This window comes from Lactuca saligna, chromosome 5, assembly GCF_052625555.1.
Source record: "Lactuca saligna cultivar CGN05327 chromosome 5, ASM5262555v1, whole genome shotgun sequence".
Taxonomy (NCBI): domain Eukaryota; kingdom Viridiplantae; phylum Streptophyta; class Magnoliopsida; order Asterales; family Asteraceae; genus Lactuca; species Lactuca saligna.
Genome location: NC_136421.1, coordinates 275,377,092 through 275,392,770, shown reverse-complemented (window position 1 = coordinate 275,392,770; position 15,679 = coordinate 275,377,092). Strand labels below are relative to the sequence as shown.

At 35.2% G+C, this 15,679-nt stretch overlaps 1 protein-coding gene across 2 annotated transcripts; it reads left to right on the top strand.

Annotated features, from left to right (window-relative positions):
- The first annotated feature begins 10,073 nt into the window (after nucleotides 1–10,073).
- LOC145047932 (CDPK-related kinase 7-like) lies at nucleotides 10,074–15,060 on the top strand. Of its 2 annotated transcripts, XM_078996307.1 has the most exons (12): nucleotides 10,076–10,319; nucleotides 10,425–11,093; nucleotides 11,735–11,865; nucleotides 12,079–12,120; nucleotides 12,197–12,305; nucleotides 12,937–13,015; nucleotides 13,100–13,396; nucleotides 13,557–13,669; nucleotides 13,749–13,856; nucleotides 13,933–13,995; nucleotides 14,098–14,265; nucleotides 14,553–15,060. In XM_078996307.1, exons 2-12 carry the CDS (start codon nucleotides 10,599–10,601, stop codon nucleotides 14,688–14,690), a joined length of 1,743 nt encoding a protein of 580 aa, XP_078852433.1. In that variant the 5' UTR covers nucleotides 10,076–10,319; nucleotides 10,425–10,598; the 3' UTR covers nucleotides 14,691–15,060. The 2 variants fall into 2 exon arrangements, with proteins under 2 accessions (XP_078852432.1, XP_078852433.1); XM_078996306.1 differs by having other exon boundaries at nucleotides 10,074–10,319; nucleotides 12,937–13,396.
- Nucleotides 15,061–15,679: the final 619 nt, after the last annotated feature.

Here is a 15,679-nt window from a genome sequence, read left to right as displayed (position 1 = left end):
TGCCTAAAAGTTCTTGATACCAGATCTTAGCCCATTAAGACCTTTCTACCAAATACATGAGACACTTCTAGCCATTAGGGCCTCATTTTTATGATTAAGGACCCTTCTAAGGGTCTGAAAGGACAACTCAAATCATCCAGAACATGTCATGTTCAAAATGGAGCATTTAGGACCAAGAAAGAAGCAATAAATAACCCAACAAGAGATCTAGCAAAACAACCATAAAGGTTTAAACTTTATACCTTTGGATGATAAAGGAAGCCAAAACTCTATATACAAGCTTTCCTTCACGTTCCTAAGCTTCTTGATGCACTTCCTTTGACTCTAACACACCAAAGACATGATGGGTTTTGAGCAAAAGAACATCCTATGTGCCCATGCAAAACCCTAAAGCTTTGGATCTAGGTTTCTCTATTGTACATGCAAATTTATCCAGAACTTGTAAACCATAATCTAGCATACAACAAAACTTATTGAATATAAAATAAACAAGTTAGATGAATACCTTGATTGTTGATTGTAGATCTTGAAGCTTTGAGAACCTTAACACCCAAATGTTGTACCTCTAATGGCTTACAAACACCAAAGCAATTGGATGAAGCAAGAGAGAAATGGGCGAGGGAAAAGTCGGCTCCAAGACTCCTAGGGTTCCAGTGTAGCCGAAATCCCATGCCCTAGGGGTCTTTATATAGGGTGTGGAAATTAGGGTTTTAGTGATAATCTGTAACGTCCATAAATTTCAACAAATTTTAAACTTTTCAAAACATCCCAATTTCTTTAAGTTTTTACAAAAAGGTTTTCAATACATTTATTATCAGAGATTCCCATAACCATAACATAAAACATAAACACGAGGAGCGGTACGATCACGCCTTTGCCTTGCCACGGTCTCCTGAAGAACCTGAAAAACATTAAACTACAACTGTAAGCCCGAAAGCTTAGTGAGATACCCTCAAAATACCAACCACATATACCATACACACATAACATGCTATATCATAACAAATCATAGAACAACCATGCATATCAGGTCTACTGTGTGACTGGTCCGCCGTATCGGGCCTTCAGTCCACTTGGTCCACCCTCCGTATCTAGTCATGTCCCTTGAGTCTGCAGTGTGGTTAGTCCGCCCGCACCGGGCCTTCAACCCACCTGGTCTACTCTCTGAGTCTACAGTATGACTGGTCCGCCCGCATCGGGCCTTCAGTAGGCCTGGTCCACTCTCCGAGCCTCGACATGTCTGGTCCGCCCTCGAGGGGCCTACAGCCTATCCGGACCGCTCGCTGGGCCTTCGGAATAACCGGTCCACCCTAGGTATGTTGGCCTACAGCACAAAGTAGGTCCCGCCTCAACCCAACCCTAGTCAAACAACCATGTGCACATAAACATAAAATCATATAACAATTCACATTCAATCAAACCGATCTAGCAGATCACGTAACACGACATACTCTAAGCAGGATACCGACCTAACCGGTCACTAGCATATACCATCCTAAAACCCGGATGCAAACATAACAAGGCAACAACATAACAACGATACCCGGATTTCAATCCAATAAAGGGTCGGCCTTGGCGTCTTAGACCCTGTTGATATAGTGAGGATAACTCACCTTGCAACTGCTGACTGAAAAGACAAGATCACGCTGCTCCAACCTCCGACACGAACTCCACCCCTGATAAAGCCGAAAGACTAAACCCAAAAATACCACAAAATACCAAAATGCCCTTAGAATTCAACTGGTCAACTCTTGATCAAAGTCAAAGTCAAAGTCAACCTACTGGCTGACTCTACTCGTCGAGTCAGCCCGCTGACTCACCGAGTCCCCCCCTCCCCCTACACTGAAAAGTCCCATCTCAACTCACTGAGTCATCCCTTGACTCACCGATTCTTAGCTTAACCAGGAAAGCCTAAGACCTCGAGATCAGACTCGCCAAGTCCAAGAACAGACTCGCCGAGTCCAAGGCTATCTTCAACCAACTCGCCTAGTTGTTCTTCCAACTCACCGAGTTCTTGGCCACCTTCAAGCAACTCGCCGAGTACACTCTTGTGACTCGCTGTGACATCCCCAAAATCTCGGCCAGAAAAGACCGATTTTCATTTATGCTTTTAAAATAAATTCAGAGTAAATCCTTTTGATTTGAAAGAGTTGCGGAATTTGTTCCCAAAAACAAAACATGATAAAACAATGTTTACCAAAGCATTTCATAAAAGAAATGTATTTTTCATTATATAATCAAAACTCGGGGTGTCATGTTCCGATATAGACCAATAAGCATAAACGAAAACATTACAAGTCATTCAACAAATATATACATATACAGACTTGTAAACAAAACAACTTGATGGTTCATCCATCTTACCCCCTTGCGCCACTTCCTGTAATACAAATAAAACTGAGTGGGTCAGGCTTGGGAGTCTGGTGAGCATATAGGGTTTTCAACCCACAATTAACAATTAAATTAATTATTATCAACCAACAATAACCCAGTTACCCATTCCCGTTTTTCTCACTTTACGTCCCTAAAATAACTAACACAAGGGACCTAATCTAAGAATATTTTCATCGGGGTGATAACACATGCTGCGGGGGTTCCTCAGCAATATAAGTCAAATAAGGCAACCATGAGGGGGATGGAATACAGCGAATGAACACCCAAGTTCATTAACACCTACAGGTTATGAGCCTGCTAGCGTTCCACTGGACTATCTAGAAAAGTCTATGGTCGTCATCTAAATTCCGCTAGATGACTTGATCAAAACAACAACGAGGCCTCTCATCTGTTTATTACACACCAACTATCTACCCATGTTCTACCCAACATATTAGTAGATAAAAACATACATTTTTATACATATTTTCAAAACCTGTATAGCATGCTTGATCAATACATTTTCCATATAACAGATGAGGCACACACACATAACACGTATTTCATATAGAAATAATCATATCTGTAAGATAGAAGAAAGTGAATATACATTCACACACATAACAACAAAATATGCACATAACACGTATCTCGTATAAAATACTTCATAATTATACGTTAGGAGAAAGTAACAACGCACTCACACATATAAACAACAATATACTTAATACACTCAAACCATACTTGTGTTATTATTGTGTTTAGGAAAGGTAGTATACACTCACTTGATCAGAAGATGATCGGACAGCACTATGACTTGCAAAAGTAGTAATCCTCAGCAGATCTGGAAGATCTCTACAAAAATCGAACTTCTCGCGGGCAGAGCTTCGGCTCGGAAACCGAACTTCTCGGGATCTTTGGGATCTCGGGAATAGCTTCGGGACTCGGGAATATTACCGGGGCTTCGGGGTACTTCTGGCATGCAAATCGATGCAAAACGGGAGAGAGAAGAGAGAAAATAGCAACCCTAAACGGCTGACCCTTCAAATCTATTTATAGGGCAAATTTGGCACTTGCCACGTCGTGGCAACCTTTTCCCACATCGTGGGCTTGGTCGTCACTGCATGCATCATCCCAAGTTGCATCTGGAGGCCTCCCGGAGGTGTCAGGACACTTGCCACGTCATGGCACTGCTTGCCACGTCGTGGTCTCTGACAGTTTTGGGGTTTCGCGCCCCGAACTTCAGAAATTCATAACTTTCGCATACGAACTCCGTTTTCGACGTTCTTTATATCGCCGCGAAGGTGAGATTATGATCTACAACTCTCGTTTAGACTCCATTGGCTATTTTTGACTTTATTTTTAATATATTATAAGTATATTACTTATATATTATTTTTAATAGGCCGGGACAGGAAAACTCCGTTCGAAATTCATAACTCCTTCATCTGAACTCCGATTCCGTCCGTCTTTCCGTCGTTGCACTATTATCGATGAGATCTTCAATTCTCATTTAGACCACTAAGGATAGATATCTATCTACCTTAAATTCACTATTTACATCGCGCTGGGTCGCGCTGGGTCGTGCCGGTTCTGTCGCGAAACTTCGACAGGTCATAACTTCTTCGTTATAACTCGGATTTCGGCATTCTTTATATCTTCGGAAACCTTGTTTCAACTACTACAACATTATCTAAAGATATCGAGTTTATTTTACACTTAAATTTTGATGCTTATTTTTATTCTTAATTAATCAAACCACATAATTAAGCAATTAAGCACAAAACACATAATACTCAAATAATACACTTCTATTATTTCAAAACGGGTTACAAAGGTTAACCTAGACCATTACATTGCTAAAAATGGCAAGCCCAGAAACACAGGCGTTACACTCGCCGAGTACCACTAGCTCTTAACCCATACAGAAGCCTTCCAGGCCATGCAGTCGATCCAAAACGTAGATCTACCCTTCTACAACCCATCCATCATGTAAAGTGGCAAGCTTTATGTGAATCCAAAGATATCTAGGCATTTTACACTCTAGATCTAGGGTTTGGGACAAGATGACTTCACCAAACACTCAAGAACAGGGACTTTAATGCACTCTAGACCTTCTCCATTCCATATTTGAGGTAGCAACCTCAGATCTAACCTTCAAACTCGAAATACCACAAGCTAAACTTTCCACACATTCCAAGATGATGAATCTAGATGAATAACAGCCCAAGAAACGAAGTAATACCTCAAAAGGAAGCCCCAACAGAAGAGAAATCGGATTCTTAGCAAAGCCCCTTGCTCCAAGCCTCCTATCTCTCCAAGATCTCCTCTAAAATCTCTTTTCCAAGGTTTAAATGCACTCAAATCCCTCACAAACGCGTCTTAGGGTTTTCTGGACTTCAATAGAGGGTAAAGAGGCTGGGGAGAGGGTATAATGTCCTTTATATAGGGCTCATCCCCCGAAATTAGGGCTTTCTTCACTCAGCCCCTACTCGCCGAGTCCAGCCTCCGACTCGCCGAGTTGGCCACTTAACACGCGACCATAGTCGCGACCCTACTCGCCGAGTCCACCCATGGACTCGTCGAGTTGCCCTTTCATATTTCCACTTTGAACCCTGGACTTGCACTCTTGAACTCGGGATGTTACATTATCCTTATCTGGTTACTTAGCCACCAAGCAGCCTAAGGATCATTCTAGAATATGATTTCTCTATTAATATATTATTCTTATAATATATTAATAAACCATCATAACCTTTCTCTCTATTATTCAACCAGTCAAGTTGCTTTGATGAAGGCAACCCAAAAGGACCATCCACAAGCGAGTCAAGTACATACCAAATATAGTTATGGACTTAGACACTAATCCAGCAAGACACACTTTAAGGCTTTCACTCTCACTCAAGGGGGCTAGGGTTTTGTAAGAACAACTAAGGGACTTGGAGGCTGAAAGGATAAGGGCACTTGGTCCATAATGATGGTTAAATACTCCTCAAACCCTAAAATTTAGGGTTTCACTCGGACACTTGTATGCTCAGGGTACATATGTTTACGCCCAGCGTACTAGGGTGCGTAGTGTACCTATATGTACGCACAATGTACATTTCCTGCCCTCAAAATTACCAACATTCCACTAGGGCTCCTTAGGGCTAACTCCAAACAACTCCAAGGACTAAAATGTCACAAATTAAATATCAACGAAAGGATTCAAAAATACCTGCAAATCGAGGATGGTACATAAATGATATAATGGAATTAATACGTACTAATGCATTGTTCGGACCGACCACAATACATGGTCAAACAAAGTTCATTACCTTCAACAAGTATGATTATGCTTATCTAATTAAACACAAGTTTGAAACCATTAAGGTGCTTAAGACAAACCATTGATGGAAAAAGTGTTCAATGTCATTAACTGTTGGTAATATTTATAATAATAACAAAGTCCTTTTGGGCTGCCCTCATGACCCAATTGAGTAGAATAAATAAAGGAGAAGTTACTTTATTATCTATCATGGTTTAATAGTTAATCAGAAACTATTTTAGAATTAATTTAATTCAAGAGGTTGAATTTAATTAATTAATAGTTGGTTAATTGGAATATCCCGGAAACCTTAAAGGGATAGGTGAACGAAATTTGCATATATCCCACATAGGATGGAGATGTAATTATGGTAGGGATCCAAGGCATATACATATGATGCTTAGGAACTTATTCTTTCTGCTCATTTGGATTGATTTTTCGCCTCGTTCTTCATCCTCTCCTAAGGAACAAAATTCTTAACCCTCATTAGCATTTATAGAATTTTGATCTGTTCACCTAGTTATTTTTATTCTCTATTTGGTGTTTGTTGGGTGTGATACCATTAGAGGGATTATGGTTTGGGTCCTTTCACCCAAGTAATCTTGAGGAAGACAATATCTCATGCATGGAGATCAATGGCTACATAAAAAGTATGTTATTCTTCTTTCTTTATGTTCTTATGTTTTAGTAGATTTGTAGTAATATCATGAAACTTAGTTTCTTATGGTCCCTGAACACATAGGATTATTGTTATGTTTTCGTTGCGTATGATCGTGTTTTTAGATGCACAGAAAACCCAATAATTCTAAAATGAAGTAAAAAAAAATAAATTAGGCAAAATGATAAGATACTCATTACAATTCTCATATTTGACAAGAATAATTAGTATCTTAGTCTGGAATATAATGATCATTTCATAAAACTGTGAAATTGTTTCAACAATTAATCCCACCAGGAACACCATATCATAACAATTACTAGATATGAGTTGATATATGATGAGTCATACTATGCATCTAAACACTTTACATTGTTATACATAAAGGCTGTTACAAAAGTCCTAAACTTTGTACTAACAAAGAAGGTTTCGGTAACATATTTTGAAATATAGAGTAGGTATATTATGTCACTTATACATTTTGAAAGTTTGGGATTTGCAAGGCTTACGCTCATCATAAAGGTAAAAACCATATATGAGTAAAGTTATATATCCTGTCAAATTTGAATACCACTGAGAATAAGATTTTTATTGCTCACGTGACAGTCTGTTTTAAAAGGAAGTTGTTATCCAAAGATATCAGTAGAAATTATATTGATCCTAATTAAAAAGACTATTTATGAAAAACTATTCCTTCTAAAATTAATTAGAAGGACCATTTACTTATAATTATCGGAGCCCGGTGATGATATTGATAATAGCCAAAAAAACACCAACTAATGCATTGGGAAACCATCTTTGGGGTTAATTTTACCAAAACTATAACTTACTCTCCTATAAAAAATACCATTATATATTTTTCAGTTTAAATCATAGTATTGTTAAGCCCATTACAACAATAAGACCACTTGTTATGGGCAACGAACCTTGGCGTTATTCCGAGGTGGCAATCAAATAACAGCGCCATAACGCCGAAAACACAACCCCTTGGTGACTTTTTTGGTGTTATGACATTAGCCGTGTTCGTGATAATGGGAGGGAACGGGAGAAATTGGCTTGCATTTTTTTCACAACGTTTATTTTTTAGACTGTTGTTAAATGGTCACAAACCCAATAATTTTTTCCCATTTATATATGCTATAAATACACATATTTTATCTGCTACAAAATCCATCAATTTCTCTCAATTACACATTTCTTTCAATTTCCTTTTCTTTTCAATTTTTTTGTTTATAAAAAATGGATTATTTTGATCCGTTCAATCCATACAATGATGATAACAACAATGATGATATCTTCGTGAGTATGCCGTACCAATATTCTATTGACATGTTACAGTTAGAGCCAGATTCACTATTGACAAGGTGTGTGGCATCAAACATAGGTCATGCAGAAGGGCATAGATGTCTAGTACACGATTATTTTGTGGATAATTATGTCTACCAACCTATCGATTTCAAAAAAAGGTTTCATTTGCGAAAAAATGTGTTTCAACGGATAACCAATGCACTGGAAAACATGTATCATAAATACACTTTTTAGATAATTATTTTTAGATAACATATGATTTTTTCCAAATGAGGTATGATGCGAGAAGTAAACGAGGTTTTATAGGGTTGCAAAAATGTGCTGCTGCAATCAAGCTTATGGCTATGGGGGAGTCGCCCGATTCTATTGATGACTGTATGAGAATATCAGAGCAAACTGCACGAGAAGGTTTTTATAGATTGGCGAGAGGTGCTGTCGAAACCTTCTGTGACAAATACTTGCGCAACTCTTCATTGAATGACATGTAACAACTATATGCGGCACATGAAGAACGACATGATTTTCTGGGTATGCTTGGAAGCATTGATTGCACAAAGTGGCGTGGAAAGGTTAATACACAAGTGATCATCTTGGATTGCCTTCATTGATATTAAAGGTTGTTGCTTCACAAGAATTGTGAATTTGACATGCTTTTTTCGGAGTTGCGGGTTCTAACAACGATGTAAACGTTCTTGATTAGTCACCAATATTTCAGGACCTTTTGGCAGAAAAGGCACCGAATGCTCTTTTTACAGTGAATGAAAATGAATATAAGTCTGGATATTACCTCACGGATGGAATATATCCACCATATTTTGCATTTGTGAAGGCGCTTTAACACCCAATAGAACCAAGAGACAAATTTTTTCAAGAGAAGACAAAAAGGGGCACGTAAGGACGTTGAACGTGCTTTCGGAATTCTGAAAACAAAATGACACATAGTTGAACATGTGATACGACCATATCACTTGGACACTTTATCAAATATTATGTATGCATGTATCATAATGCATAACATGATGATTGAAAATAAAGTGCGAAACATTGCAGAGTATACGTTTACGGAACCTAGACACATTCAATTTCAACCAGGGACAACAAAATACTTACATAGAATCGTTGATATTCAATATTAACGAAAACACAAACAACTTCGAAATGACTTGACATATCATATCTATGATGGTACCGAAGATGAATAATTTAGGGAAAAAATATATATATTTTTCTCATATTTTATTGTTTTTTTAGGTTTTTAAATGTTTTTGTCATTTGTTGTAAATTTTAATGTTATTTTTAACTTAAGATTTATTAAAATTTTATTTTTAGTATTTAAATGTTATTTCTAATTTATGATTTGATTTATATGATAATTTTAAATATCATGACATAAATAAAAAAACAAATGGGAAAAATAGAAATTAAATAAAAAATATAAAAAATAAGGGTGTTATCACATATTATTTGATGTTGTCTATTTTCATATTAGGTGTTATAACATTAAAATATTAATAAGATGATTAGTGATAACATATAATAATATATTATCCACATCTAATAGCCTAAAAAATTATTTTTCACATAGATTATCACTTATTTATTACCAACACAATTATTTCAGAGTTTCATAGAAATTGCGATAAGTTTTGATGGTATTTGTTGATATTTTGGAAACCGAAACATGATTAGTACAAATTGAATAATAATAAAAAATTCTTAAAAGTAGATTTAAATTTGGGAAAAGCAAAAACAATTGGTCAAAGCTCAAAGACTAAAATTGTTGGTTAGCAAAATGTTTATAAAAGAGTTTGTCCCTCCCGCTAATAAGGACAGCCTGGAAGCATCCAAAGAACCAACCCCACTCACCACCATTACACTCGAAATAAATACACCCCATAAATAATAGGGTCATCTAATCATCTCTCAACAGTACACCCATTTCTCAATTTTATATTTTTATTAAAATTTTAGCATATTCTTGATAAAAGTTAGACATTAAACCATATATTTGTATGTATATTATAAAAAGACCAAAAGAAAAACATAATTTTTTTTTATCGAGGACTTCTTAGTTTTCGTATTAGATTTCGCATACTGATTAATCATAGCTGCAAACATAAGATTATGTCTTATGCCTTAAAGTCATTACAAACGAATCTATATGATCACAAAATACTAATGTCTGAATCTGAATATAAATCAAATTATCCACAACATCAAACATATATATTATCAATTCACTACAATGCAAATGGTTAAGAAAAACAAAAGTTAAAACGGTTAAAGACTATTCATTTTAAATGTTTATTTAAGTTATATGGTAGATTAAACAATATTATATTACAAAAGATAACAAGTATTAAATTTGATAAAAGGAGGGTTCAAATGGTTGCTCTTTTTGTTAATTTAAATGAAAAAGGAAGAAAACCAAGCTTGAAAAAGCAAGGCAAAGAAAGAAGGAATGGTTGGTTTCCATTGCGCCTTTCTTTTTCTTGTTTCTCTCTGCTAAGCATCTTTTCTTTCCTTCACTTTTTTGGGTTCTTTTCTTAGTCTCCCAATCTCTCAAACACTTGCCACTTTACCTTGTTGTAAAAAATAAAATCTCTGGGTTCTATACCTCCACCATTTCTTTATAATCTTCAGGTGGAAACACTTGTTCAATTCTGAATTTTGGTAAGTTTTTCTCTTTCTGACATTATTATCCTTATTATTTTTTCTATGATCAGAAAGTTTATTTGCTTTTCAAGTCTTGAGCTTTTCATCCCCTCTCTTTTGCAGGAATTCGGTTTTCGAGAAATTTCAAGAAATTCGACCTCCAATTTCCTTGAATTGTGGAAAGATTGCATTTTGTTCAATTATTAAGCTTTTGTTCTTGAGTTTCTTGAAACTCAATACCATAAATCCTTATTTTCTTAACCTCTTCCTTGTTCTTTTTTTTGGTTTTGTGAATCCATGGGACTTTGTCATGGAAAACCCAATCAAACCCTCGAAACCCAACTCGAAAACTCCAATTTCCCGAATGAAATCGAACCAACAACACAGAATTCCCAAACAGGGAAATCATCATTCCCTTACTACAGTCCAAGTCCCTTCCATAACAGTAACGCCTTCAAGAATTCACCTGCAAATTCGAATTCAAGTGTGAGTTCGACACCTCTTCGCATATTCAAACGCCCTTTCCCACCTCCATCACCTGCAAAGCATATTCGATCGTTGCTTGCAAGGCGACATGGGTCTGTTAAGCCTAACGAGGCCTCGATTCCTGAAGGGAATGAATTCGAAGTTGGATTGGATAAAAATTTCGGGTATTCTAAGCAGTTATTAAGCCATTATGAGCTTGGAGAAGAAGTGGGTAGAGGGCATTTTGGGTATACTTGTACTGCTAAAGGAAAGAAAGGGAGTATGAAGGGCCATGATGTTGCCGTTAAAGTTATCCCCAAATCCAAGGTTTGATTTTCATCCACCATTCTTTATACTTTATAAAACCTTCATCATCTTCATCGCCTAGGTTTCTTATGTTAACATATAACATGATAAAATAGTTGAATTGCTAAAATTACGTGGATGTGGTAAAAACTTTGAAGGGTCGTATGCAAGAAATAGCAACCTACTTTCTTTTCATTTGTTTATAATATCGTTTTCATTCAAATACTAAACAATTTTCATTGCTTTAATTGATCTAATTTGGTAGATTTTACAAAGTAAATGTCTTAATACAATTTTTTTTATAGAAAAAGATGAAAGTAGGATGCTATTTCTTGTGTTTAAGTCAATTTTAAACACTTTTGAGTTTTGAGCTCCTCACTAATTTTTATTTCTAAAAGCACATTGTTTAGTTGACTTATGAGGTCAAAATGATTATGTTTTGACTTTGTAGTTGATTTAAATACTTTAATTGTGGGACAATCACCTTTAACTTTATGAAAAAGCTACTAAAACAATCTTTGGTGTTTAATATGTCAAGAAATTAGGGTTAAAGCATTCAATCTAAAGGTACTAGATTCCAAATAGTGAAGTTTTGTGTGTGTATGTGTGTGTGTGTTTATTTATTTATTTTTATTCTTATTGAATAATTGTTGTTTATTCAGATGACCACAGTAATTGCTATTGAAGATGCAAGGAGAGAAGTGAAAATATTAAAGGCTCTAACAGGGCATGACAATCTAGTTCAATTTTATGATGCTTATGAGGATGAAGACAATGTCTATATAGTTATGGAGTAAGTGTCCATTCTCCCTATTTTATATAAACCTTTCATCTTTCATTGCATCAATAGTTTTATAAATATCTTCTTGTTCTATTATATATTTGCAAAGAGATTTGAACACACAAAGATGCTTTTGGTGCTCATGGTTTCCCGATTTTTGTCATTGTTAGAGGGTATTTGAGACATTTGATCAATAACAATCACTTCTATTTTCTGTTTTTTTAGGTTATGTAAAGGAGGTGAACTATTAGACAGGATACTTGCAAGGTATTCATAAAATTCAATCTTATAAAGAAGCAAAATTTTGGAGAATTTGTAAGCTGATTATTATTTGTAATTTTAGGGGTGGAAAATATACAGAAGAAGATGCAAAGGCTGTTATGGTCCAGATTTTAAGAGTCACAGCCTATTGTCATCTTCAAGGTGTTGTTCATCGTGATCTCAAGCCTGAGGTAAAAAAAAAAAAAAAAACTTTTCATAATCTTTCATTCTTTTGTATGTGTTAACTTTTATAGTCATTTATTTCAATATTTAGCTTCTGTTATATTACAATATATACTAAATGATCTTTTATTTTGACTTTTGTGTGTTCAATAAAGTATTCTTTTGCCTTTAAAAAAAAGGCAAAATTTTCTAGTTTAGATTGTAATCTTTTTTTGGAAAGTGTCCATCCAATCCAACTTTACCAAATTGACCTTTAACAACCATTACAAGTTATTTGTGAAGTTGATTGTGTTCCAAGGTTTACTTAATTTTGTCTTGTCAAAGGCTATTTTAAGTATTTGATTATTAGTCAAAAGACCTTAATTTGACTATGTGTCATATGCATTTCTTGGGGGACAAGACAAATAGAGTTTTTTTGTAGTGTAAAATGCAGAATAACACAACATACTTTCACCATTATATCAATTTAGCCACCGAACTATTATATTTTACGATTAATTCAACAACAATTTAGTAGCTAAATCGATTAAAGCTAATAGTTCATGAGCTAAATCGATAAAATGGAGAAAGTAAATTCCACTTTTTTTGTAGTTTGAATTTATAATTTGTTAATTATATATTTCTTTTGTGTCACTTCAGAATTTTCTATTTACATCAAAGGACGAACATTCCCTCCTTAAAGCCATTGACTTTGGACTCTCTGACTACGTAAAGCCAGGTATCTTATCATTATCATTATCATTATCATTACATGAGTATTATTATTATTATAATAATATAATAAATAATTATTTATGTGCAGATGAGAGGTTGAATGATATTGTTGGAAGTGCATACTATGTAGCACCTGAAGTTTTGCATAGATCATATGGGACTGAAGCTGATATGTGGAGTATTGGTGTTATTGCATATATTCTTCTATGTGGAAGTCGACCTTTCTGGGCCCGCACAGAGTCCGGAATCTTCCGGGCTGTTCTTAAGGCGGACCCCAACTTTGAGGAAGCCCCATGGCCCTCTTTATCATCTGACGCAGTTGACTTTGTCAAAAGGCTTTTAAACAAAGATTATCGCAAGAGACTTACAGCTTCACAAGCCCTAAGTAAGCTTTTCATTAAATAAATAAATAAATATATATATATATATATATATATATATATATATATATATATATATATATATATATATATATATATATATATATATATATCTCAAATACGCTTTTACTACAACATTTATAATAAAACGAATCTTGTGATTAGGTCATCCATGGCTTGCGAATTATCATGATGTGAGAATACCTTTAGACATGATCATCTTCAAGACTGTAAAAGCGTATATTTGTTCGTCTCCTCTAAGAAGAGCTGCTTTAGGGGTATGTAATATCTTTTTCCTTTTCCTTTTTTTTAATTGGATAAATGATGTTTAAAAATATTTATTATGCCACGTGGCAGGCTGTTGCAAAGACATTGACAATTACCGAGCTAGGTTATGTTCGTGACCAATTCATGTCACTAGGGCCAAACAAAAACGGGTTCATATCCATGCAGAATTTCAAATCGGTTAGTTTTTTTTTTTTTTTGGCAAATGAAAGTTTATATTTTGTGGAGTCGTTCTAAACTATATAACATTGTGAAGGCTTTGATGAAGAATTGCACCGATGCTGTAAAGGACTCTCGCGTGCTTGATTTTGTCCATATGGTAATTTCCTCGGATACCCTTTTAGTGGTTGAGATAAATAATCTAGTAGAAAGAATCCTGATAAAAAGGTAAATAGAAATATTAACTTTTGGTTTACAACAGGTGAGTTCTCTTCAATATAAAAAATTTGACTTTGAAGAATTTGGAGCAGCAGCCATTAGCATTCATCAGCTAGAAGCAATGGAAAATTGGGAGCAACTTGCTCGCCGTGCCTATGACCTTTTTGAGAAAGATGGTAACCGCCCTATCATGATCGAAGAACTTGCCTCGGTACACCCCCTACACCTACCCCACCCTACCTACCCTACTTTTTGCTATTCAATATTCTGTAAAAAAAATTATTCTTTTAGCAACCCCTGAGCAGATCAACAGATCAGGTACACAGTGGTCTGCTAGGTGACTGACATAAAAGCGAACGGCCCACAAGTCGCCCAATCCACTTTTTGTGGGATATATTATATATCATATATCATATATTATATAATATATATTATATATTATGTATTAAAGATTGAAGATTATAACATTATAGATATATTGTTGATGTAAAAATGCAGGAGCTTGGGCTTAGCCCATCGATACCGGTTCATGTGGTTCTTCAGGATTGGATAAGACATGCGGATGGGAAGCTTAGTTTCTTGGGGTTCATAAGGCTTCTACATGGAGCTTCATCTCGTGCGTTCCAAAAGGCGTGAGTTAATGTCAAAATAACAATACATCATATTATGCCATTACAAAAATGGCTCGAGGATATAAAAGTCTTTCAAGAAATAGAAACAAGGAAACACGTACGTATGTTAAGTTATATGCCAAACAAAGTCTCGTATTGTTTGTCAAAATCTAGAGAATTGTACAGAGGTAGGAAGTCTCACTTCTCAGTGTGTTTAGTGTAGAAAAACCGTGTAATGGTTGAGTGAGTTTTGTGCTGATTTTATGTCAACTTTTTTTTTTCTTTCTTTTTTCGTTAGGTTGCTTGTGTTTAAAATGGCTTCTTGTTGTGTACTTCTAAACACTTTTATATATGTTATCTTAATAATGGTCGAAATGACTTTGTTTGGTGTATAAGACATCTTTGGGCATGTTTGTTTCCTTGTACGTAATTGTTATATGTAGCATGATTGGACAAACTTTTTTTATCTCTGGGTATTTACGTCTTTTGTATATACGATAACCAATAGTAATTAGATCTAAGTGATCACGATTTAACTACAAGCTATTTCGATGTTTTTGTTTTTTATTTTTTTTTATTTCTTAAAAGTACATATAAATAGACTTCATTGATATTTTCTTAAGTCGTTATTGCATAAATATTTTTATTGTTTCTCAACCCATTCTTATTCTTTTCGTTTCTAAGGTGAAAAACACTATTACTCTTTACTCGGATCCATACCTGGTCCCACAACATCTCGAGTTGTTGTTTTCAACTCTTTCTTTCTACACATGGGTATGTTATATGCACCCACTCAATAATTATACAACACTAACTCAACTAAAACATGGGTGAGGACCCCACAAGAAGGTATAATGCAAAGAATTCATTAAGCTTTAGTTGGCAAAAAGAATTAATTTGATTCTAAAAAGTGAACCCCACGTGTCCCCATCATAAGAAAGAACAAATGCCTTCTTATTTTATGATGGAAATATTACTAGTTTGATGGTTGCTTAATTAATAAAACTGTCCAAT

Coding starts and splice junctions, on each gene's coding strand:
- LOC145047932 (XM_078996306.1), top strand. CDS start 10,599: ATGGGACTTTGTCATGGAAAACCCAATCAAACCCTCGAAACCCAACTC. Junction 11,866..12,078: donor AATGTCTATATAGTTATGGA/GTAAGTGTCCAT, acceptor CTGTTTTTTTAG/GTTATGTAAAGGAGGTGAAC. Junction 14,266..14,552: donor TGATCGAAGAACTTGCCTCG/GTACACCCCCTA, acceptor GTAAAAATGCAG/GAGCTTGGGCTTAGCCCATC.